We start from the raw sequence: 24,461 nt of genomic DNA, 5'->3' as shown, positions 1-24,461 counted from the left end.
GCACTCACTCTCCAGGGCTATCCAAGCGGTCCCAAAACATTTGGATATGGGCTGGAAAACACAAGATGTTTTTGTTGTCCCAACATGTTCCAGCGGAACTCAATCTTCTGGCAGACGTACTCAGCAGAGATTTTCCTCTGCCAGAAGAATACGAATGGCGACTGCACAAAGAAATTGTCTACAACGTCTTCGCAGAATGCGGTTTTTCCAGAGATCGACCTGTTCGCTACTCAGGAGAACGCCCAGTGCCAAGATTACGCCTCCACGTACCCCCAGAACTGATCCAGGGGGAATGGTCTCTGGATAACTTGGTCGGGAAAATTTGTCTACGCTTTTCCCCCCAACTCCCCTTCTCAACAAGATAGTGCACAAGATGCACCAGGAACCAATTAACATGATACTGGTGACCCCGTGTGGGCCCGCCAACCCTGGTTCGCTCACTTAATGAAATGTACCTCTCCCCACCAGTCAAGCTGCACTGCCCATACAACATGTCTTAGGACAGGGGGGAGACCCTACACCCATGCCCACAGACTCTGAACTTGGCGGTCTGGCTCCTGAAATCATAGAGTTTGGACACCTGCAACTCCCTCAGAGGTGCATGGACATAATCAGGGAAGCGAGGAAACCTAATACACGTTATTGCTATGCCAGCAAATGGAAACGTTTTGTCATCTGGTGCAATTCCAAGGGCGTCAATCCCATCGATTGCTCACCCTCACACATTGTGTTGTATCTAACCCACCTGTTGGACTCTGGGTTAGTCTTCAATTCCCTAAAGGTTCATCTGGCTGCTCTGTCAGCCCACACCACATCACAACAAAAGGTATCGTGGTGGAAAATACCAGTGGTTAAAGCCTTTATGGAAGGGGTTACGAGGATTTATCCTCCCATCTCTCACCCAGCCCCTGGATGGTATCTGAATGTGGTTTTGACCAGGCTCATGGGAGCTCTTTGAGCTTATGCATAAAGCAAGTCTGAAAGACCTGACTTACAAAACAGCCTTCTTAGTGGCTATCACTTCTATCAGAAGGGTTAGCGAACTACAGGCTCTTTCTGTTTTAGACCCCTTTGTCAACTCAGCAGCCAGACTCATGACTACACTCTACGAATTGGGGTTCTCAATCAACTTCCAGAAGTCTTATGGGCTGCTGTGAGATATGCAGAAGCAGAAGGTGTTCCCCACGGGGTAGAAGGTGGCAGCAATCAAATCTTCTGTTGCTCACTTCCTCAGCAGGACCGTAACTAAGACCTGGTGGTACCAGCGCCTGCTGGGTGTACTTGCGGCATGCCTCCTGGCGATCTCTTACACCAGGCTGCGAGTGAGGATGCTGCAGCTGCATTTTATTTTTGGCATCCTGAGAGCAGGAGTCGGGTCATCAAGGAACCCCTGTCACTATACCCGCTCACTTACAGCAGGACCACACATGGTAAGGGCAGGATGCAAACCACATGGTAGGCAGGCCATGCAGACCGCCTCCAGCGGATAATACTATTACTACGGATTCCACACTCCACGGGTGGGGTGCTACCCTGGGGACACATTCAATAAACAGTCTGTGGTCCTGGAAACGGAGAGTGGCAACTGAACGAGAGGGTCCTCCAAGAGATTTTCCGCAGGTGGCGTCACCCGGTCAAAGACCAGTTTGCGACAGAACAACTGGACTTGTCAGCAGTTGGCGTCCTGGGGAGAATACGGCAGGGCACGCTTCAGATCCCCTGGGACGGGTTGTGGGCATATGCATTTCCCCCTACCCATCTCATCCACAAGGTTGTTTGCAAGATCAGGGAGACCAGCGGCTGCCTCTCATTCTTACAGCACCTCAGTGGCCAGCCAGGCCCTGGTTCTCAGACTTTCGACAGATGTCAGTCCAGCCAGAAGTCCCTCTCCCGTTGGGGAAGGGCAGCTTCTTGCACAACATGGGGGAGCGGTTCTTCACCCATTCCCTGAGAGGCTAGCCCTAGCAGCCGGTACCTGAGCAGGTAACGCTTCAACCTCTCCAGCTGTCTCGGGACAACCTGGAAATCATCCAGGGAGTGAGGCTACTCAAATGCTACAAAAGCAAATGGATCAAGTTCTGCTTCTGTCCAAGGAAAAAGGAGTGGGCCTGCTATCTTGCACGATGACCAGGTGGTGTCTCTCTCAGCATACCTAGCCAGATCGGGGGTCCAGATCGATACCTGTCAGACATACCTAGCAGCCATTGACGCATACAGGAACTCGGACAAGTTTACTTTGTCATCTGCCAACCCAGTAGTGAAAAGACGTTTGGTGGGTATAACCAGGCTGTACCCGCCTGTCAAAAACCCGCACCCAGTCTGGGTTCTTAGCGTTGTACTTTGCTCCCTTGTGTACAAACCATTCAAGCCCATGGCCACAGTGGACATCAACTTGGTGACGCTCAAGACAGCGCTGCTAGTGGGGCTTTTTTCAGCATGCAGAGTTAGCGAGATTCAGGTCCTGGTGGCTTCCGAACCCTACAATGTTCCATTGGGACAAGGTCGTGCTCCGCACTCACCCCAGGTTCCTCCCAAAGGTGGTCTCCTCCTTCCACATTAATGACGAAATTGTGCTCCCACTTAATTTCCAAACCCCAACGTAGACGCCGAGAAGGCTCTTAGCTGTTTGGACATCAGAAGAACACTGAAGTTCTATCTTGACAGAAACCAGGACTTTCGCAAGACGGACGACTTATGCGTCACATTTTGCGGGTCAGGGCCTGGACAGCAAGGATCCAAGACTTCAATAGCTAGATGGATGACTGCAGCCATCCAGGAGGCATACAAGCCTCAGTACAAAGAATCACCAAGGGGCATGCACGCTCACATGATCAGTGCCAAGGCAGCGGCTGTTGCCTTCCAATGTCACGTACCGTGGCAGGTGATTAGCAGGACAGCGGCATAGGCCACCCCATCAGCCTTCTGCAAGCTTTACTCTCTGGATATCAGTGCTAGGGCTGAAGCAGCATTTGGCCAGGCTGTCCTTCGTAATCGGTTTGCCTAGAGTGTCAAGCTCTCCTCCCTAGGGCGGTTGTATCAGTGGTAGTCGCCCATACAGGATGGAGGAAAGGGAGTTGGACGTAGGAATAAGTGTTACTCATCGGAGTGACTAACATACTCCTAGTCTAGTCACTTTTCCTCCAGACATCCCTCCACCCCCCCCTAATAAAGAGCAGAGAGGTTTCGCAGTTTAATACAGCCGATGCGTCAAAGGGGACTGAGGTGTGGCGCTGGTGGGCAGGGTTAGGGGAGCGCATGCTCCCATAGCTGCGCCCCCGCGCGCATATACATTTAAAGAGAAAGCATTATTTTTCTGGTGGAAAAGGTTCTGTTCCCTTCCCTTGCGAGGGATGCCCAAACAGGATGGAGGAAAGGGGATTTATGGACTAGGAGTAAGTTAGTCACTCCAGTGAGTAACACTTAATTTCTCTGTTTTTGTATTCTGATGTGTAATAATCACTGATGTGATGGTAGATAGTGTTATTACAAAAACCAGTAACACTCGATTACAGCAGCAAATGTATCGTTGTGTTGGAAAAACAGACCTGATTTAATTTCTAATGCGTTGCTTTTTACAGTTTTCACATGGAATTTGTGGCAATTTGAATAATTTCAACAATGATGTAATATGTAGTAAACTTATATTTTGTCTAAAGAGATGAAAGCATGCAAGTTTTAGAGAACAGAATGTATATTTGAATGGCTTATTTGGGAGGCCCCCAACCAGGAGTGCGCTAGAAATAACTGTTGGCAACAACACTATTTTTTTGGTTAAATTGTCTGTTTGAACTCAAGGTGGAGGGCCTGTCCTGGTGCACCGGAGTAAGCCTTGAGCATTGTTTAATGGCATAAGCACATACGTTTAAAGATTAATCAAACGTAGAGTTGTGCACATCCATCTTTTTTTCATAAAGGACTTTAATAACATAGCGTTGGTCTTGGCTACATAAGCTGGAATTTCATCGAATACATGTACAGTAGGTTTAAGGCTTGATAAAAGTTTTGACATGGTATTGGGGTCTGTCTCTGTAAATAAGTATAGGGCAGCATTCAGCATTCAGGTTACTATATTCGAGTATCATTTTCAGTTTAAATGCTTTGAGATATTTCTCATAGTTTCATTATCAGAGTTCTTGAAGTCTGTTTAAAGCAGTTGCGATATTGTTACTTAAACAGGAAGATTTAGTGGCACAAATGGCTTTTTTGTAGGTTTTTAGTGCTAGATTTGTCAGTTCTTTGATCTTGCGTCTACGTTTTCTCAATTTGTTTTCTCTTTTTGCCTATAGTTTGTAATGTTTAAGATCCAGAGCAAACCATGCTTTAGAAGTTTTCTTAGATTGTCTGGGTTGTTTATGTGCAATATAATTTCGGCGGCTTGTTATCAAAGCTGGCATTGTGTTGTCACAAAGGGCCAACCCAAATCTTGCTCTGTGCGCCAAATTCGGTTGTACCCTTAGAATGCAAGGGGTGGGCTAATTATACCCCCTTTGGTCAAGACTGATTCGGACTTTTGGAGTACTATATTCTGGCACAGCTTGCAAATGCATTATGATTTTTTTTGTTTTCCTTTTGGTTTTAGGTTTGGTCAGTCAATATTATTTTGCTTAACATCATGAATTGTTTGGCTTTAGGTTGATTTGACACAGTGACACCAGGTTTTCTGAAGTGAATGCCTGGTAGTGTGTTAAAATGGTATTTCTGCGGCAAAGGCAATAGAACATTTTCTTTTACATGCTCACATTCTTTTTCTGTGAATGCATGATTCTTAAAAAGAAATAATTTTAGGGGTGGGGTGCAACTGCTTGAAGATAATGGTTGATCTATTGCTGTTTTTTGTACGTGTTGGTTTCTTCTATAGATGTAAAAATGAGTCCTCCACATTCATGCCTGTAAGTAAAAGACATGTGCCCTTCTCTCTTTCATATTTTTGTTTTTCACCTTTATTACAGTTGACATGGATGATGAGGAAGGGCGATGCTTGCTAGACGTAATTTGGTGAGTATTCCTTTATTTTAAATTTATAAAGTGTACAAACAGCCCAGAGGCATCGAGGCACTGTTACAGATATAGGGTTTTTGCATTTCGTTTAGACACACAATACAGTAGGGGCAGAGGAGCAGGTTTTTAGAGCTTTTCGGAATAGCCAGTAATATTGTTCTGCTTTCAGCGAGGTAGGGTGTTCTACTGTTTGGCTGTGATGTAGGGGAAGCTAGAGGCGGAGGCTTTTGGTTGTCTAACTTTTGGTAGGAGAACGCGGTCAGCGTTCTGGTGCGTCTGTGGAGTGAGCTTTGGCTATTTTCTGGGAGAGGTGGGGGGGCTGTGTTGCGCAATATTTGTGCGTGTTGGACAAGGTTTTGAAGATGATGCGTTTTGTATGGGCAGCCAGTGGGCCTTTCTCCTGGCTTCTGAGATGTTCTCTTTTGGATATTTAGGGCTGCTCGAAGGGCATTTTTTTGAATTACATGAAGTTTATGGATGTTTGCCTGCGAAGAGGTCATTGCAGTAATTAATCTTTGAGATGTTGATTGCTCGGGCAATAGTTAAGCAGCTGATTTTGGAGACAAAGGGTCTGGCAGCATTTGGTCCCCTTGTGGTGTCGGCTGCTGAAGAAACAATTGCCTTCACTTGGTGGGACATGGTGAGGGAGGCATCAAGGTACATCCCTAGGGTTTTTACAGATGCTAAAACGGCGATCAAGATGTTATCAATCTTGAAGGCAGTGTATTGTTGATTGAGATTTTTTTTAAAGCTGTAGGTAGTCCGACAAGTAGGATTTCAGTTTTCTCACCGTTTAGACATAGGTGATTTGATGCCATCCATGATTGCATCAGGGAAGAGGTGTATGTGGAGGGTATTTGCGTCTGCATAATTGCCTGTGAGTGGGAGCAAGATTTGGGTGTCGCCAGCATAGCTGGTGTACGCTATGCCAAGGGATTCCAGGATTTCGAAGAGGGAGCCTAGTGAAGATGTTGTAAAGGTAATACGCATGACTCTTGTGTTACCCCGCAAGGGATAGGGGGGCGCGGGCGGAGGGTCGAGGCATTGGCATTCTATGAGAATACCCTCATGACTCTTCCTTCCAGAAAGGATGCGATCCAGGCAGTAGATCTGGGGGAGAAGTTAGTAGAGGCAATGAGGTGGTGGTATAGAAAAGAATTTTGTGGTTGACCAGGTGAATTGCAGCCGATGGATCGAAGAGGCGGAGAAGAGCTGGCTTCCCCTCATCCCTGATCTCGTCCAGCTGATTTTTTAGGTCTAACAGGGCTGATTCATTGCCATGCCTGAGGCGGAAGCCTGGCTGCTGCACTCCTAGGATGTGGTTGGTTTCTAGGAAGTGCTGAACTTGCTGTTAAGCTGCCTTGGCCAGCTTTTTATTCACTTTTGAAAAGTAACTTGTCACAAGACACACCTGTTAAGTTTCTTCTTGAAATGTTTGCATTTTTTTGCGGATCAGGCGGGAATTCACTTGACACTATATATGTGCATTCATGCCTGCAATTTTCCCCCACCTTTCCATCCTTCCATGAGATAGGTTGCACTGTCTCATTTCCTTCACTGATACGGACCACATAAGTTGGTGTTTGTTCTTAATTTTTCTGTTTGCCACATTCTAGGGATTTTGCAACCTTTTTTTAACATAAACAAGCTTTGGAATAACATGTATCTTCGCTGTTGGATTAGATGCAAAAAGAGATCAAGCCACAAGTGTGATTCAATAATCCCTCGACTCGTACCAGGTTGCAGTCGAATTTTCATCAGTAGAACCTGTTCTGTGGCTTCATCATTCAAAGCCAAAATCTCCACTGCTAACACTTGGTTAGAAGTGCCCTCGACATTGTCTATTTTTGTTTTAATTTTGTATATTCCTTTGCCCTGCCACCTTCCCAAAACCTGGGATTTTCATACCCCCACAGCTTACTGGAGGACTCAAACATTTTCCTGTATAGCATATAAATATTTTGGAGGCTTTTAAATCTATTTAGCCTTTTATACTTTTCATAGTCAACCATCTATTGGTTGGTCCAGATGATTGCAAGTTGCTTTCTTCCAAAGTAAAAGGGCTTTGGGCAGTGGGACAGGGACAGAGGTGTCCCTGTCACACAGTACCCACCCGACATATACATGTACCCATGACGTCCCCACGTCCTCGGATTGTTTTTTTTTATGCCATCATTTGTGTGGAAAGGTGCAGAATGAAAAAACATGGACGCTAATTCCAAATGAAAAACAAGAGGTGATGGCAGGAAGGTTTAGAATTAATTTTTTGCTCTTAGCAACCCCCAGACCATTGTTCTTCGCCTGCCAAGCCATTACAAAAGGGGAGGGACCAAGCCTTATTGGCATATGGTCTTTCCCATTCCACCCATCACCTCTTTTGTTTTTCTGTAGCCACCCCGAGTGGGATGGGTATGGCCAGACGTAGGCCCTGTGCCTGCTGGCCTAGAGACCCAACCTGCTACTAGCTGATGAGGCCCAACGAGAATGAAACAGATTTGGGGATGCTTGTGGTTTTGTGCAGATGGGATGTGACCAACTGGACTGCTCCTTTTGGGGTGGGACAAGGGCTGATTTGCATACAGTATTTCCCCTTTGTAATGGCTTGGCAGGAGAAGAGCGATGGTCTGGAGGGTTGGCCAGAGACATGCCAGAGGTTAAGATTAATTCAAAACCTTCCAGCCATCACCTCTTTGCTTGAGCTAATTCCAAATGACAAAACTGGACAAAATGCAGTCATCAGAAATTGGCACCGAACTGTAACTGACATTGATAGCCACCCGGTGTACATTGAGGGCAGTTTGGATCTCTCTCTCCAGGTCGAGACTGCTTTCATTTCCCCTTACATTTATATTTCTTAAATTCCCCAGCTTGCTTTTTCCTGATGGAGAAGGCACCCTTTAATTCTGACCCAGCTGCTCAAGCCGAAACATGAAAAGGAAGAGTTGAGCATTGGACAGCATACTCAACGGAGGCCGAGGCCTCCATTCATAACAAGACTTTCTTTTCCAAAGAGGTTCATAAATTTTAGTTGGCAGCCTGAGGAAGTGGACATTTCTAAACCTGAGCAGCTCTTTCATGTAGGTAGTGCTGGGCCACCCACACAGTCTACGACATTAGGCAACCGTGAGACTGTCACACCCTCGAAGACACACTCAAGACCAATCTCAACATCTTTAAGCATGGCATAAGAATTCCCACCTGCAAATTCAGAGCCAATGTTTTTGGTTTGTGTTAGAGGCTTGGTGGCGGAGACATGCCAACAAAGCTGAGGGGAAAATAGAATACAGGAGTGTAAGGAGTCCTGCAGACAAGCAAGGATAGGCAACCACTACAGATGGGAAACAGACAGTGAACAGAAAGGGGCAGGGAATTCAACCAGGACAAACATGTTAGGTTCTCACTTGGGGTCTGTGAAGAAACGGGCAAGAGTTTCCCCCAGGTCCTGGGAAACTAGTCTTCTGAGGTGGCTGTTATCGCAGGGGCCCACTCTGAAGGCTCATTGGAAGGAGCAGCAGGTGTGGACGTCTGTGTCTGGAATCTAAGGCACGAACAATGAAACTATTACTCTCAAGGCTGAAGCCTGTATGGGTCCCGCAGGAATGGAACAGTGACTGCTCCATGAAACAGGAACCGGTACACTGTTTACAGTTGGAAGCCAAAACATGGATCCAACCGCACAAAAACGTCATCAATGCATGGAACGGATTGACTTACACAGGTTTCAAAGTAAGCCAGATAGCACCCAGTTCACAATCCCACTGCATTCACCCTATTAAACAAACAATTTCACCCTGAAAGGTTTCTTTTTTTCCCAGCATTTAAAAGTGCTACATTGTAACTCAAGTTAAATTGACTCTCACAGCAAACTGTAGCGTAAAACCTCTGTCGGTGGTACCTTCAATGTAGAGGATGGGAGCACAAATAAGACACTATTACCAGACACATCAATCTGTGTTCAGCTTTACAGGCTAGCGGGTTGGAACAGTTTGTCTCCTCGACGGAGGATCATTATGAGAAGAACTCAGAGGAAGCGTTGCAAGAGACGAGGCAGATATTGGGGCCTTTTCCGTTAGTTATGAATCCCCCTTGTAAAATGTTTGTTTTATAAACACTGTGTCTAAGATTGCAACCTTTCTACAGAAGAGGCAAGGGAAATGTCAAAGGTAGCAGCAACTTCCAATGGAGGCACCCACTGAATCAACTTGTATAGATTGTATGGATTCAGAAGGCTTGCAGCTCATCTCTAAATGGATTGGTCACAGAGATGGGAACACCCAAACCCCCTGTCACCGATGATGGATAGGGCACACGGCTTACCATTAAAGAACCAAAGAATTCAATATGTTTTTTTGGGACTGAGGCTTCTAGTTCTTATCTGAACTTTTGAATTCTGATAGCAGACTGCATATTACAGTGCTCCTAGCCGCACATTATTGAACATCACCACGTCCTATCCCGTTTTCAGCACCCGCTTCATTGGATTTTTTTTTTTCCTCCTGCTTGCATGTACCACTTTGTCGTCCCCACTGGAACTGTTGCAGAAGACTTGGTGACCAGTGTTGCCACTGGTGAAATCTGACTTGTCCAATTTTACTAGTTTTGGCAACCAGCATTTGGTTACTTTTGTAGACACCAATTTACAAAAGTGTGCGTAATTGCAACATTAGGCTAATGCTTAAAATTAGAGTACAGTACCTTGTTTGACCAATTAATAGCCGGTTCATCTCTCCCATTCATTCCTTATATGAATAACACCAGGTTAAGAGGTCACAAATTCGAAATTGCCCTTTGGATACTGAGTTTGGTATCAGAAAGATGTACATGATTTGGAACATTGCTGGTGACACTGACTTATATGCTTACAGCCTCAGAAAAAATAAATCTTGTAAAAGTGTAACTTCTGTGAAAGTATCGAATGTTGTTCTGGTTACTGGTAAGTTTGAAATTAAATGAAACAGTATTTGTATAGTGCTACAACCGTTTCCAGGTACCAAATCGCTGATTAGAACTAGATCTCTTAGCAGAATGTACATGCCGTGGAAAGTCTACTAAGGGATACTAACAAGTTCATTAAAGTGATCTGACTATTGAGATGATTAAAACAAGTAGTTTTCAGTTTGTGTCAAAAATGAAAAGTGTTAGAAGATCTAGGGTTAGAGGGTTCCATAGAGTGGCTGCTACTACCTGAAAAGCTCTCTTCCGCCTTAACTGTGGTATTATAGTGGGACACTGTTTCGATTATCACAGTGAGACTGTTTTTAAATAACATGAGATCATGTCATTTAAATAAGATGCTGCCAATCCATTTACTATCTTAAGCACCAGAGTCACCTTTTACTCTGGCCACCGCTGGTAACCAATGGCGCTTTTTGAGAATGGGAGTGATATTCATTGTTTTGGGTATAGATATCACTTTGCAGGTTATTCTTGATACTGTAAAGCAATCTCCTCAAATTCTTTCCATTTAATCCCAAATATATAGGGCATTGCACCTAATATTCTTGCGTATGAAATAACTCTGAGAGTATCAGGCTTCAATTTCTCCATAATCTTAAGCAGAATGCTGTGTGCTTGGCCCTTTCCTCTTCTCACTTTCTTGCCCCATCATCTCTTCATTCGGTATATCTCACCATTTCTACGCTGACGATACCCAGTTTTTCCTCTCCTTCTCTTCCTTCACTCCAGATATCCACCTCTAGCTGTCCTCCTGTTTTTTCAGCTATCAAAAATAGGATGTCTTCCCACTTTCTCTCCCTTAACACTGACCAGACTGAATTACTATTCTTTCCTTCAAATACACTTCCTTCTCCCACTCCCCCTCCTTTTACCCTCTTTCCCCCTACTAATGTTCCCTTCCCATCCTCTGCCCACAATCTTGGGCTCCACTTTGACTTTACCCTCTCATTTACTCTACATATTTTTCTTCACGTACCTGTCGCTATCACCTCTTCAATGTTCGTAAAATCTGATCTTCTCTCACCTTCCACGCTACTAAACTCTTTCATCCCTTACCTTTTCCCGTCTATTCTACTGCTCTGCTCTCCTCTTCGGCCTCCCTGCCTCCCATCTTGCCACACTCAAATCTCTCCATCACCCTGCAGTCCGTACCCTTTGCTCTCTCGCCTCATGACTCATCTCCTCTTCACTTTCCTCTCTTGGTTGGCTTCCCTTTCATTCTCAACTTAAATTCAACTTTCTCTGCCTCGTCTTTAAATCTCTTCATGACCTACCCCTCCCTACCTTTCTTCCCTCCTCTCTTTCTACACCCCCCACCGTTCTGCTGACCTCTTCCTCCACACCGTTCCGCCATCACCCTGCGCCCCTTCCCGCTTCTGATCCTTTCAACTTCTTGCCCCTCTTCATTGGAAACGGTCTACCTCTCCTTATCCGGTCCATTTTCTTTTACCCCTCCTTCCACGCCTCCTTAAAAATCTCATTTCCTTCATCCCCCCTCCTGACAGCTCCTTATTTCCTCTCTCTCCACCTTCCCAAGAGTCCTTGAAACAGTCAGTATCTGGTCACCCAACATGTGCCCCTTAAGAGCCAATGCAATGTATGCAGCCCTTCCAAATAGCCGGAATCCCTAGATCACTTCCTCTTCGGGAGCTGTGAACTATGATTGCTGTATAACCAGACGTTTGTACGGTAGTGCTTGGCCCCTGTTGGCGCTGTGATGAAATGTCTTCTCTCAGGAAGGCTTGTCTGATGTTCCTGCCCGAAAGATCAGAAAACATCAAAGGTCACTGATATGCCTGATAACCCTACGGTACATGCACAGGAGGAAACTAAATTAGTACTCGTAAGCAGTATCTTGGCATTCTTGCAAATACACAATAATGCTCAATGCAGTTCAATTTCTTTAGCTGGGCGGGATAATAATCGCCTCTGTGTCTTCAATAGAATCAAGACTTTTTGTAAGGTTATTCTGGAAAATCTTTATTCTATGTCAAGACCGGAGGCTCCCATTATGCTAGTTTAAAGCTTACTTACTACTACGGTAGCTTGTTGTTCCACCGGTTTCAGGTAAAACTGCTTAAAACCCGACTCTCCTGCCCAGTCGGCCATCCTCATGATGTCCTCTAAACTGACTCCTACTTGAAACGCCTGGGACACCATAGTGCCTCTCACTGAATGAGCACCAAACTGAGTGGTGTCGTTCCCGGATTGGATGAAGGTCCAGCGTACCCAGCAAGCTAAATTGGGAGCGAGAACTGGTTTGTGTGGTTTGTGAAGTGCTATCAATCGCTGGCCTCCATCATTGGTCCTGATGAAGGAAGTTGCTTCCTTGTAAGCCTTTAGATATTTGACGAGGCATAGCTTGGGTTGGCCGTTAAAGGCTGGATATGCAATTACTCTTGAGTAGCATTTTGTCCTTCTGGACACGTGAAAGACTACTCCATCAGGAGAGAAGGTACTGCCCGCTAAGTCAAGAGCTCTGATGTCAGAAACTCTTCTACAAGATTCTAAGCATATAAGGGTAGTCCACTTCCTGAGAGAGTTGTGCGGGAGAGTTCCTTGTTATATGGCCAGGAAAGAAACCGGTTGAGTACGCTATTTATGTCCCAGAGCCTGTTGTAGCAGACCGGAGGTGGTACTGTCAAGCGCTCACATTTTAAGCATTCTGCATACTAGGTGGTGCTCGCCGGCTGGGGACCCTTCCACAAGGTCGCACCAGGCCAAGATCGCTGAGCGGTAGTCGTTGACCATTCTGTAAGCTAGGCCACGTTCTACTAGGCTAGCAAGAAAGTTTAGCATCTGTTCCACAGGGGCTGAAACTGGATGGAGGTCCTACTCCATACATCAGCGTGCCCAGGCACCCCAAGAGTTTATGTACCTCTTGGAGGTCAGAGGCCCAGCTTTTTAATGAGGCTGACAGCCTTGCAGGAAATGGCCGGGACACTCCATCTCGCCCTGAAATCCTCCATGCTGCCAGTATCAAAGACCCACAAAGGAAGAGGGGGTGAGGTTACCCGCTCAGACCTGCCAGAAAGTCGTGAGATCGGGGGTAGCAGGATTGGAAAATCTTAAAGTTCCAGAAGAACTGGATGCCAAGCCTGAGAGGTCCAGGCTGGGTCCACAAGGACTAGTTCTGTTTGCTCCTGACAGGCCTTTGCCAGGTTCCTTGCTATCATATTGAAGGGGGGAAAGGTGTAAGAGATCCCTCCCCAACCCCCGGTCCAGTTCTGGAGAAAAGATTCTGTCGCTGCGGCTGCTGGGTCCGGCTTCCAGCTGAAGAATACTGCCAACTAAGCATTGAGGCGAGAAGCAAATAGTTCCCTGGCTAGGGGGGCGCATATCTGCTGAAGGCGAAGGAAAACCTCTCTGGCCAGTCTCCAGTCGCTGTAGTCGGAAGAGTGGTGAGAGTGCCAATCCGCTACTTTGTTCCTCTTCCCGGGAAGATACTCTGCCGTCACGGATGGTTCAGGCAAAAGAGCCAAAAGACCTTGGCAAGTTCAGCTAGAAGCTTCGACCTGATGCCACCTAGAGGATTGATGTCGCTCACGGCAGAGATGTTGTCCATCTTGAGTAGTGTACAACAACTCACTCTGCCTCTTGCGAAGGACCGCAGAGCGAAGGAGCTTGCGAGAAGCTCCAGGCAATGGATGTGCATCTCTAGTTCCTGGGGAGACTGCCCCCCCTAGCCCCCCGCCCTATGGCCACAGGACTACATCTCGCTCCCCACCCTGAACGACTTATGTCCGATTCTATCACTGCTGTCGGGAGTTGATCTGAAGATTGTTCTGCCGTTCCAGGCTTCAATATGCGTGAGCCACCAGTCGAGCTCAGTTCTTGCCTCGGGTGAGAGAGCCAGACGTTGTGAATATGAAAGGTTGCACCATAGGTGCTATCCTTTTAGCCTCTGCTGCTTTGTAATGGAGCGGCCCAGGAAAGATGGCCTGTATGGAGGATAACAGCAGACCGATCACGTGCACCAGCTCTCACAGTGAGATGTATTTTTGTTGGAGCCTGCGAATCTCGCAGTGAGTAGAGTGTACATTGGATGTGGGTAGATGGAGCTTACAGATCTGGGTGTCCACTATGAATCCCAAGAACTCCAGGCTCCTTGAGGGCATTAGGACCGACTTCTCCCAATTTATGAGAAATCCCAGATCGTGAAATATATCTATGGCGATTTGGGCCTGCTGTTTTGCCAGGTCCTCGGTCTGTGCCATGGGAATAATGTTGAGCTATACAATGAACCTTACTCCTCTTTCCCTCAGATGGGCTATTACCGGCCGCAAAAGCTTGGTGAAGGCCCAGGGCGCTGAGGAGTTATCATGGCCACAGGCCCCAGAACACAAAAACCACACCATCTAGTGAAGGGGGCAATGGGTCACTTGACTCACTTATGTCACTTTGGGACCCATAGACACAGGCTGGACTCAGTCGTGGCACCTTTTGCACCAGGCTCATATGGAGATTTGAGAAGGAACACTTTATTTCAGTGCAGGAATGCTTTTATTTTACAAGAACTTTCCAGGATCTGAAAGCCTTTATTCCAGAGAACATCCTCATGTGCTGACTCATCGGGTGTGGCAGGCAGGCTGAACCTGGTGGGTGTGGCTTCAGAAGCTCAGCTATATAAGCTGCTCCATCCTTAAGGCCGGTGCTTTGCGTTACTGTGCACTCACGTGCAACGTGACGCTCACCGCCACGTGGACCAGTTTACTTATCTTTGAAACCAGGTGTTCTCATGCATACTCACCTACAGGAAACCGGTGCTTCCTCGCTTCATCTGCAGACTCCTCTCCTGACATCCTGTGATCTTTATACCGATGCTGCAGCACTGTACTCCGCATCCACGAACTCGGACCCTGGGAAGAAGAAAGACCACGTTAGAACATCCGTACTAGGGCTGCGCCGCATTTGAACCCAGCGCGCCCCCTAGTTAACAACTTGCCAGCTACTGTACCGCTGCAGCTTCGTTCCTCATTCCCTCCTGCTGCCGCCTCGAGCTCTGCAGCTTCTGCCAGGCCGGCAACATCACCTGCAAGGGAAGAAAGCAAAAGAGCAAACATCAAAAGTGGAACGGACAGCAATACAACAAAAACAGACAGAGAAAGACAAAGGCAAACAGGAACACTTAACTGAAGTATAGTGGCTTAGTCGCAGCAGGACTGGACTACCACGTGCAAGGGACCAGTGAAGGAACTTGGTCCAGATCATACAAGCGCCCCTGCCAGAACCAGCAGGACGAAGTGCTTGCCAAAACTAATCAACAGGGGAGCTTTGCAGGGACATAGCATCCCACGGGTACCACGGTTTGGGAGAAAGGATCTGGAAGGGGATCAGGCGCACAAGCTGGCATACTCGTGCTTCTTATTCTCCACGCAGGGGCAGTCCCGAGCAGCATCACCTATTTCCACCAGTCACTACATAAGCGCAGAGGGCGAAGTCGGACCCGAGCGACCTCACCCCCGAGATGGCTGTAATCATGCCCCAACACCTCCGCTGAGACCAGGTGAGCGTAACAGGAGAGCCCGAAGGGCAGGCTCGTGCTTTCCACGAACTGGTCCTTCCATGTGAACCCCAGGTATCTTACATGCTGCTGTTCGACGGCCACTGCGAAATAGGCATCCTTTTGGTCTAGGTGCATCAGCCAGTCGCTCGGTATCAGGATATCCCTGAGCATATGTATTACCTCCATTTTTAAGCGGCAGTAAATGATAGTCGTTCAATGCCCTGAGATTTATCAGTGGAAGGACCTTCGGTTTCCTGCGCACCAGGAAGATGAGGCTGAAGAATCTGCTGTGGTCTGTGCATGGCGTATGTCTCCTTTTGAGGTGTAAGCTGCAGACCTCATCGTCTAGAGCTAGCGCGTCTGCTTCTGTCATTACTATCTGTGCGGGGTGATGCACTTGGAAAGTCTTGGAGAAGAAATCTGTGAAATCCCTTTCGGTGTCCTTGACCCAGGCATCTCTTGACAAGGAATCCCATGCTTGCGCAAATAGCACTAACCTGCCTCCTATGGGCACCTGTGGCGCTGCTGCTGCGCATTTGACGCTCGCCTGTGGATTTTTATGCGGGCTACCTTGATGTCCTTCTCCATCTGTGTACCTCTGGAGGGGGGAAGAATGTGTCCGCTCTGTCCTGCCAGTAGGCGTGGTGGTCTCTTGATTGCTGGGACCTTCTGTCCAGGTAATAGCAGCTGGAGGAGCGGCCCCTGCCTTGTCCAGCCTGTGAAAAAACATTTGCTGAGAAAACCCTCTTTATTGAGGCTTGTGCCTTGTCGAGGGTGGTAAATGTGCCCACAAACTTCGATATTTCCTTAACTAAGGGGTCTCCAAAGAGCTTTCCCTGAGCGGCAGAGACTGATTCTGTGGTGACCAGCTCTCTGTTTATCTATTTTCATTAAGATGTCCTTCCTGTGCTCAGTTGAAAAAGCGCAGTTGGTGTTACCGAGCAAACAGATGGCTCGTTGTGACCACCCTGACAGCGTAACTGGGTTGACCATTTTTCCCGTCTCCAGGGACCTTATTTTTGCTAACGGGCCAGTAATATCAAGAACCCTGTCTTGGCAGGACTCTAGGATCCTTACTGTTTTTGCCAATGAAGGTGATCATTTTGGCATCGAGCTCCGGCATGAGTGCCACTTTCCCGGTAATGTTCGGACTGGGGCATTCCTTAATGTAGTTCATAGCTCTGGACGACAGATCGGATGATCTGGGGTGAATCAAGTCCTCTGGGGCAAGCATTTCATCAGTAGCGGGTTGCTCGCTAGGGGGCTGTTTGGAAATGGGTACTGACGCATTCCCAGATGTGCTCGGCTTAGACCTTGAATGCTGGTCATCCTCGTCCTGATTGAGGAGTGTGATCGTCGTAGTGATCATCGTAATGATCATCCTCATCAGTACCCTGTTTATTCTCCTCTGGGCTCGAGGGGCTGTCACTCGTTTTCTCTTCCTCTGTGTCAGAGGGTCTTGTTGCGGAAGGGGCCACCTTCCTATTCAAGAAAGCATTCTTGAGCCTCGAGAAGGCGTCCGTAATGGCGGTTGAGGTTGTGGCTGGCTGTGTCTGGCTCGGCGGGGGGGAGGGGGTCAAAGAGTTTTGCTTCCTCTTTCGAGCCTGTCTACTGCCCCCTTTGGGAGTGCCTTTCCTTTTATGCGCACTCTTCCTGACCTCCGGGGGTGCTCCCCTGAGGTGCACCTTCATGTCATCGAGGCCTAGCTGAATCGGGGCTAGCATCTCAGCCACTGCTTTCTTTATGGTGGTTTCCCCTGAAGTGCCAAGTCCTCTGACCATTCCTGGTCAGTCTGGGGTCTGCATTCTTCTGACATTCTAGGGATTGATAGTCCTTCAGCAGACAAACCAAAGACGACTTCTCAGTTTTTTCTTTTATCTTTTTGCCTTTTTTTCTGCAATACCTCTGGCCACCAGTAAGGGGCAGCGTGTGAATGCTAGCCCGACCTCTGTTCGATAACTTTCTTATATATTTTTTGTTTTGTTTTTTGATGACATTACACACGAAACTCCCTCCCTGCGTTGCCTCCAGCGCCGGCAAACGTTTGTTTCCTTGAAGGGAAACATATCAGTGAGTGCCAGAGGTGAGCAGGGACAGAGAAAAGGACTGCGCGTGTGAGACGCTCCTGCTACTGGGGTCGCTGCACGCTGTGAGGTAAGTTTAAATTGAAAATATTTATATGTTTGAATAAAAGGGGGAGGGCTCGCGTAGTTCCCTTTTTGGCTGACGCTGCCACCGGAGAGACTAGCAGTGTCAGAGGAAGCAGGAAGCCACGTATCTCCCGCTCTTTTATTTACCACAAGCATACGCAATGTCTGCTTGTAAGCCGGTGCCCGCTAACTCCGGCACCCTGAAGGCACACGGGAGTGCCGGAGGGGCGGAAAAACAGCGGGCGCGAAGTTGCGGCTACGCTAAAGGTGGCCGTTGCCCTAAAGTCAAACAATTAAGGGTGAAACTGTTGTAAGCAGATCGGAAAGCGCAGCGAGACGTGTTCAGCAATAATGTGGAAAAACTCCCCATTAACAAAACCCTTGCTATATAGAGAGACAATAAATTAAATAACGTATCCCTTGCTGTGAGCGGCAAAGAAAGAGGAAGTGGTCTAGGGATTCTGGCTATTTGGAAGGGTTGCACAAATTGCATTGGCTGTTAAGGGTCACATGTTGGGTGACCAGTTACTGACCTTTTCAAGGACTCTTGGGAACGTTTTTTTTACTGTTAATGGACAATGTTACAAACGTTTTCCACTGGATTTCAGCACTCAAGCTTGTTTTTTAATGTTATATGTTTTTAACGTGCTAAAATCTTGCTGTTCAGCTTCTGTAGTAATTTTGAATTAAAAGAAAGAGAAGCATAATGGGAGCCTTCGGTCTTGACATATAATCACCAGGGCCTGACGTAGGGTTAGAAGACCTTATGATTGATAGGATTTTGTGAAGAGTTGCTGGTTAAAATTTAAAGGTGGGCTCTAATGAATCCACTTGCAGACTAAACATCTTAAATGGTTGGGTGTGTTACTCTTTCGCCATTTTAGCCGAATGCTAGTGATTTTATTAGTTAAAAAAGTTGCTACTCATTTTAGCATTCCTTCAATGGGGTAGGCCTTGATGAAGGCTGACTAAGGATTTAAAAAATATATACAACCCTAAAGAACATTTTTGAAGACCCACTAGCCTTTTATATTTGTAGGTTTAAAATAGGTTTTTTTGCTGTTAGGACCTGAGTTTTTAGCTCTAATGTTTGAAGCAAGGATATATCTTTGGACCATTTCCTTTCAAAAGCTGACTTTGGTTGGTTTTAATGGTGGTCAGATGCGTTGTAAACCATTGATGATTAATTTCTTTTAAAGGTTTCCTGTAACTTGAGCTCTTGTGTGCCACCAAGTCTAATGATGTAATCACTCAGTTATATTCTTCCTTCAGGTTGGATGCATTTAACTTCATATTAACTAACTTAGCTTGACTGTTCATTCTTGGGGCCAATTTGTTCAAAATCTGGTTGCTATGATATTGAAAGGTTGTTTTCGTACTGAGTATGTTTTTTGCCCTAAAGTGAACCTGTATATCGAAGAAAATACAGTTGTGGTCTGTTCAATTGATCATTTGTTTTTGAGATTTATGATGGTGATATTGCTAGAAAAAAATCCAATTCAGAATACAACAGTTGGAATGTGTGGAGGAGACTTTCTTTCGTGTGAAGTCGAGGCTCTTGATGGCTGCCCAGAAATCACTATCAGTAATTGAATTGAAATGTTATTTATAGATCTCTATATGCTAAAGCCCTGTACATAAAACAAATCGGGGGTAAAAATTAAATGGATTCAACACATTTATTTGTATTATGTATTCCTGTGTTTGGCTTAATTATAAACCTTTCACCCATTTCAGTTTAACATCAATCACAATTCCAATAATTAAAATAATTTATTAGGAAATTCAATACAAAAATGCATTAAAAAGAATCATTAATAAAATCAATAGCAATCATTTGAAAAATGTAGTTTTAGTATCAAAACACATTAACATTCCCCATTACTACCCGGGTTAGTCGACCTCTACTTTGGAAAAGATGTCCACCTAATCAACGCTATAGTTATCATGCTTTCTCCACAAATTATCATGGTCTACTAATCATCTGCGGTGGACATCTTGAATCTTTCAAAAGTCTTTCCCAAGTGCATTATTCTTTTTTCTGACAACCCTGGTCAGGATAATACGTGGTATAACGTCTCCACAACTCCCTCCTTACTACAAAACCTGCAGTTCAGATTTTTCCTTTCTATAGTTTTTTTTTAGCAATTAAGATCTCCTTAGTTGGGTACAAATTCATACGAAACCTTAAATATTGTGACCTATACAAACTGCTCTGAAACAATCTTAGATATCTTGGGAGGGTAGACATTCCACATTAAACATTTTATAGCGCTTATATTGTGACCTTGGATTAATTGTGTCCAACCAGTCCCTTCTCCAAAAATGGGTTCTTAGCGCACATGAATTGGTGATTAGCATGACCTCTGAGGTATTTAAAACAGAAAATCGAGGAACATGCCAATCTCCACTCCTCTAAAATAGTTTTTTTTTTATAAAACCTCCTTCAGTAATGCAAAGCTTCTAACGGGCGATTCAATTATAAATTGTCGGTATAATGAGAGGGACTTCCCTACCACCATTGCATATCGAGATTCAAGTCCCAACTCCTACATTACCACTTGCATTGGAGTCCCATGCGGGAGGCAATAACGTTTCTCCAAAATATGCCTTCTAATGTAACCCACAGTGAATGAGCAGTTGAGAAGAACACTTCGGCCTTATAGGTCAGTATGGCTGACCACTTTCATCTTGGAAAATGTTATCGATATTGGTGGAAAACGTCCAAACCCCTTAGGTAGGACATAACCCTTTACAGCTGAGTGTTTTGCTTTAATCCTTAATTGATCTATCCTAGGTCCATTGTTTACACTGGTGTTTACCAACATGTCCAAACAGGTAAACGATTTTACGTTAGCAATTTATTCTTTCTTCCTTGCGCCTCCTTTCATCCCCCGTGTTGATTCAGCTATCAGGATTTGGGTTTTTGCTACATTAATCCTCGGCTTATTTTTGTCCATGTATTGCTACAGAGCCTCCAATTGTCGCTGAAGACCTATTGGCGTTTGGTCAATGAGGACCAGATCATCAGCATACAATTGGTGCCCCACATCCTGTAAATCCAGGGGGGGGAATGTTCTATACTCCTCCAGTGTGTCCACTAGATCAGATACAAACACATTAAAAAGTGCGAGGGTCAAAGGGTAGCCTTGTTTTAATCCTCTGTTGGTCGGTATTGATCTAGATAAATAGCCCATACCATCCAGCCTAAACTTCCAAGAGGTGCCAGAATGCAGTGCCTTGATCGCCTTCATTAGTCCTGCTGGACATTCCCAATTAGCTAGCATGTTCCACAGGAGGTGCCTGTCCACAGAATCAAAAGCCTGTTCAATGTAAACAAATGCTAGATATGTGTTCCCCTTCCCCGTGGGTCAACTCATCTTTAGAATGGTTAACCAGGAAACGTTTAAACTGGTTCCCATTTCTTTTACAAAACCCGATTGGTAGTAATCAAACTGACCCGTATCAGATACCCAGTCAGATAGCCTTATCAGCAACGGGAAAGCAGATAGTTTACCAACTACACCAAGAAGGGCAAATAGGTGGTAGTTCTTAGGGTCCCCCCTTATCTCCTTCTTGAATATTGGTATTACAGTTGATGTCTGCCCCAAAGGAGGTATAGTCCTCAATCTAATGATCTCCAGTGCCGAGCAAGGGTAGGGGTCCACTTGTCGAGCAAAAACCAGAAAATAGTTCAGACCTCACATCTAGTCATCCCAGTACTCATAGTTCACCACCAGCAACCATCTAAGGTGCACGCCTTGGAGGCATATATAGATAGTGAAGCAGTTGGTAACTATATCGATCAGGCCCTAGCTGCACGAATTGGCCTCCCAATTCGGTGCAAACCACAGGCGGAGAACGTTACTGCCGAGAATGGCTCACAGCTATTCTCTGGGCCGGTAACGCAACACACCGAAAAGGTTATGCTGATTTGTCAGGTAGGTCACGAGAGGACATCTCTTTTGATCTTATTGGGGCTCCACAGTTCTAAATGATCTTAGGGATGCCGTGGCTAGAGGCTCATAACCCTAGAATTGACTGGAGAACACGAGTGCTGACCTTTCCGCAAGTATGTGCCAAAACTTGTTGTTTGCAGCAACCCAAAACTGAGACCAAACCTTTTTTGGCCCTTGCTGGTGTCCTGCCCCCGGAATATTTGGACTATCAAGATGTATTTCAGAAGGAACAGGCAAATACCTTGCCGCCTCATAGGCCCTATGACTGCCAGATCGACCTGATAACCGAAGCCCAAAATCCTGTGCAGTCGAATGTATGCCCTGACGGAACAAGAGAACCAACACTTGCGAACCTACCTAGACCAGTACATATCCATCTGGTTTATCCGCCCATCCAAGTCTCCTGCTCCCTCAGCGCTCTTAGTACCCAAGAAGGAAGGTGACCTTAGAATGTGCATTGACTACAGGGCGTTGAACCAAATAACTATTAAAAACAGATACTCTTTGCCACTCATTCCAGAATTACTCGACCAGGTAAAAAGCGCTCAAATCTATTCAAAACTGGATCTTCGGGGAGCGTATCACCTCGTATGAGTTAAAAGCGGTGATGAGTGGAAGACCGCTTTCCAGACCAAATATGGACTCTTTGAGTATCAGGTGATGTCCTTTGGGCTATGCAATGCACCACCGACCTTCCAGTATTTTATGAAAGATGTGCTCCATGAGCTGCTGGATGTCTGTGTTCTCGTCTACTTTGATGATATTTTAATCTATTCGCAGTCCAAAGAGGAGCATGTGGGCCATGTTAGGGCTGTGTTGGAATAACTCTGCCAGTACTGACTGTTTGCTAATCTAGAAAAATGTTCCTTCCACTCCAAGATAAGTTCATATGGACACACGTAAGGTTGAAGCTATTCTTCGATGGCCTTCCCCAACATCGATCAAAGGGGTACAAAGTGCACTGGGCTTTGCTAACTTTTATAGACGCTTATACCACAATTCTTGCAAATTGTCCACCCGATCATGTCTCTTTTGAAGAAAAACAAGAAGGTCCTTTGGTCAGCAGAGGCTGAACTTGCCTTCCAAGAATTAAACAAGCCTTCACTTCAGCACCTTTACTCAGACACCCTCGGCCTGACCTACCTTATGTAGTGGAAACTGATGCCTCCAGCATCGTCATGGGGGCGGTCTTATCACAAAAGGACCCTGAGACGGAGCAGCTTCACCCTATAGCATTCTGGTCCCGCAAGTTTTCTGCACCTGAACGAAATTACGTGGTAACCGATAAGGAGTTCATGGCAATCAAAGGCGCCTTCAAGACGTGGAGCTAAACACACGGTTACTGTCATTACTGATCACTGTAATCTATAATATCTGAAAACGGCCAAGGCACAATTCTCATGCCAACTCCGTTGGGCGTTTTTCTTTGCGGAATATGATTTTGTGATCACCTACCGGCCTGTAGTGCGCAACGGGAAAGCCGTTGTCTTGTCTAGAATGGGAGAGGACCAGGATGCCTTCAGCCCATCCGATCCCACAGCTATTATCCCTGAGGATCGGATTCAACACCAAATAGCCGTTACTACCTGCTGGGAAGAATTACAGACTGACCTCCAAGCCCACATGGACCTCACTGCCCAAAAGGAGTGGTTAAGTAAGGGAGAACAGTAGTCCATCAAAAATAATCTTCCGTACTTCCAGGGAAGGTTGTATGTTCTGGGATTACGTATCAAAATGATAGCCAATTACCACGAGTCCTTGGTGGAAGGGCACCCCGGGGTCGCTAAGACTAGAGCCCAAAATCCAAAATAATTACTGGTGACCCTCCTGGAGGAAAGACTTCGCCCAGTTCATTACCAAGTGCGGTGTCTGTGCGCAAAATAAATCTCAAAAACAAAATCCGGCAGGGCTGCTGAGGCCTCTTGAAGTGCCACCAACACCATGGCATACATTATCAATGGACTTCATCACCGATCTACCAACCAGGAAGGTTTTAACACGATCTTGGTCATGGTAGACCTGTTCTCCAAAATGGCGCACTTCATCCCACTGAAGGGACTTCCTACCGCCACTACTTTGGCCACAGTATTCCTAGAATAAATCGTCCGACTGCATGGATTTCCATCCGTATTAGTTTCAGACAGGGGGTCCCAGTTCGTTTCAGCATTCTGGAAAAGGTGCTGTAAACTAGCCCACATCGACCTTCGGCTCTCTACTATTCACCACCCCCAGACCGATGGTCAAACGGAGAGGACAAACCAACTGCTTGAATGTTACAACAAACTGGGGACTCCTGGAAAGACATTCTCTGGTTAAGTGATTTTGCCTACAACAACTCAATTCATACTAGCACTGGTCAGACCCCCTTCTACATCATGAACGGTCGGCACCCAAGAACATCCTCTTTCGACACTCTGGATGAGTTGGAAATGCCAGCAGTGACATTGTTGCATAAGAGAATCACTCAATCCCTTAAGGAAGCCAGTGAGAACCTAAAGCGAGCCAAGGAGCAGCAGAAGAAATTTGCGGACCGGCACAGGAAGGAAGCCCCACAATATCATGTTGGGGATAAAGTATGGTTGGCGTCCAAGCACATTCCTTTAAGAGGACCCCGTGCCTTTTGGCCACGATACTTAGGCCCATTTTCTATCAAGGCCATCATAAATCCTGTGACCATGAAATTAGATTTACCACCCAACTTTTGAATCCATCCCAGTTTTCCACGTCTCCCTTCTAAAGCCAGTAGAACAAGACACGCAGATTCTAATACCACCACCACCGGAGGTCATAGCCAGAACACTGGAATACGAAGTGAAGAACATCTTGGACTCCAAAAGGTTAAGTTTAAAACTCTACTATCTCATCGACTGGGAGGGCTACGGGCACCAGGAT

At 46.1% G+C, this 24,461-nt stretch overlaps 1 protein-coding gene across 10 annotated transcripts in view; it reads left to right on the top strand.

Annotated features, from left to right (window-relative positions):
- BICRA (BRD4 interacting chromatin remodeling complex associated protein) overlaps positions 1–24,461 on the top strand; it is a 1,420,469-nt gene that overhangs the window by 625,148 nt on the left and 770,860 nt on the right. For all 10 annotated transcript variants that reach the window (XM_069644334.1, XM_069644339.1, XM_069644332.1 and 7 more), the window contains one exon: positions 4,950–4,995. In XM_069644334.1, the coding sequence (XP_069500435.1) occupies positions 4,955–4,995 (41 nt within the window). In that variant the 5' untranslated portion in view covers positions 4,950–4,954. The remainder of the gene's footprint in view (positions 1–4,949; positions 4,996–24,461) is intronic.

Source organism: Ambystoma mexicanum, chromosome 2p (assembly GCF_040938575.1).
Source record: "Ambystoma mexicanum isolate Mex_15411 chromosome 2p, UKY_AmexF1_1, whole genome shotgun sequence".
NCBI classification, from domain to species: domain Eukaryota; kingdom Metazoa; phylum Chordata; class Amphibia; order Caudata; family Ambystomatidae; genus Ambystoma; species Ambystoma mexicanum.
This window is presented reverse-complemented; position numbering and strand designations above follow the sequence as displayed.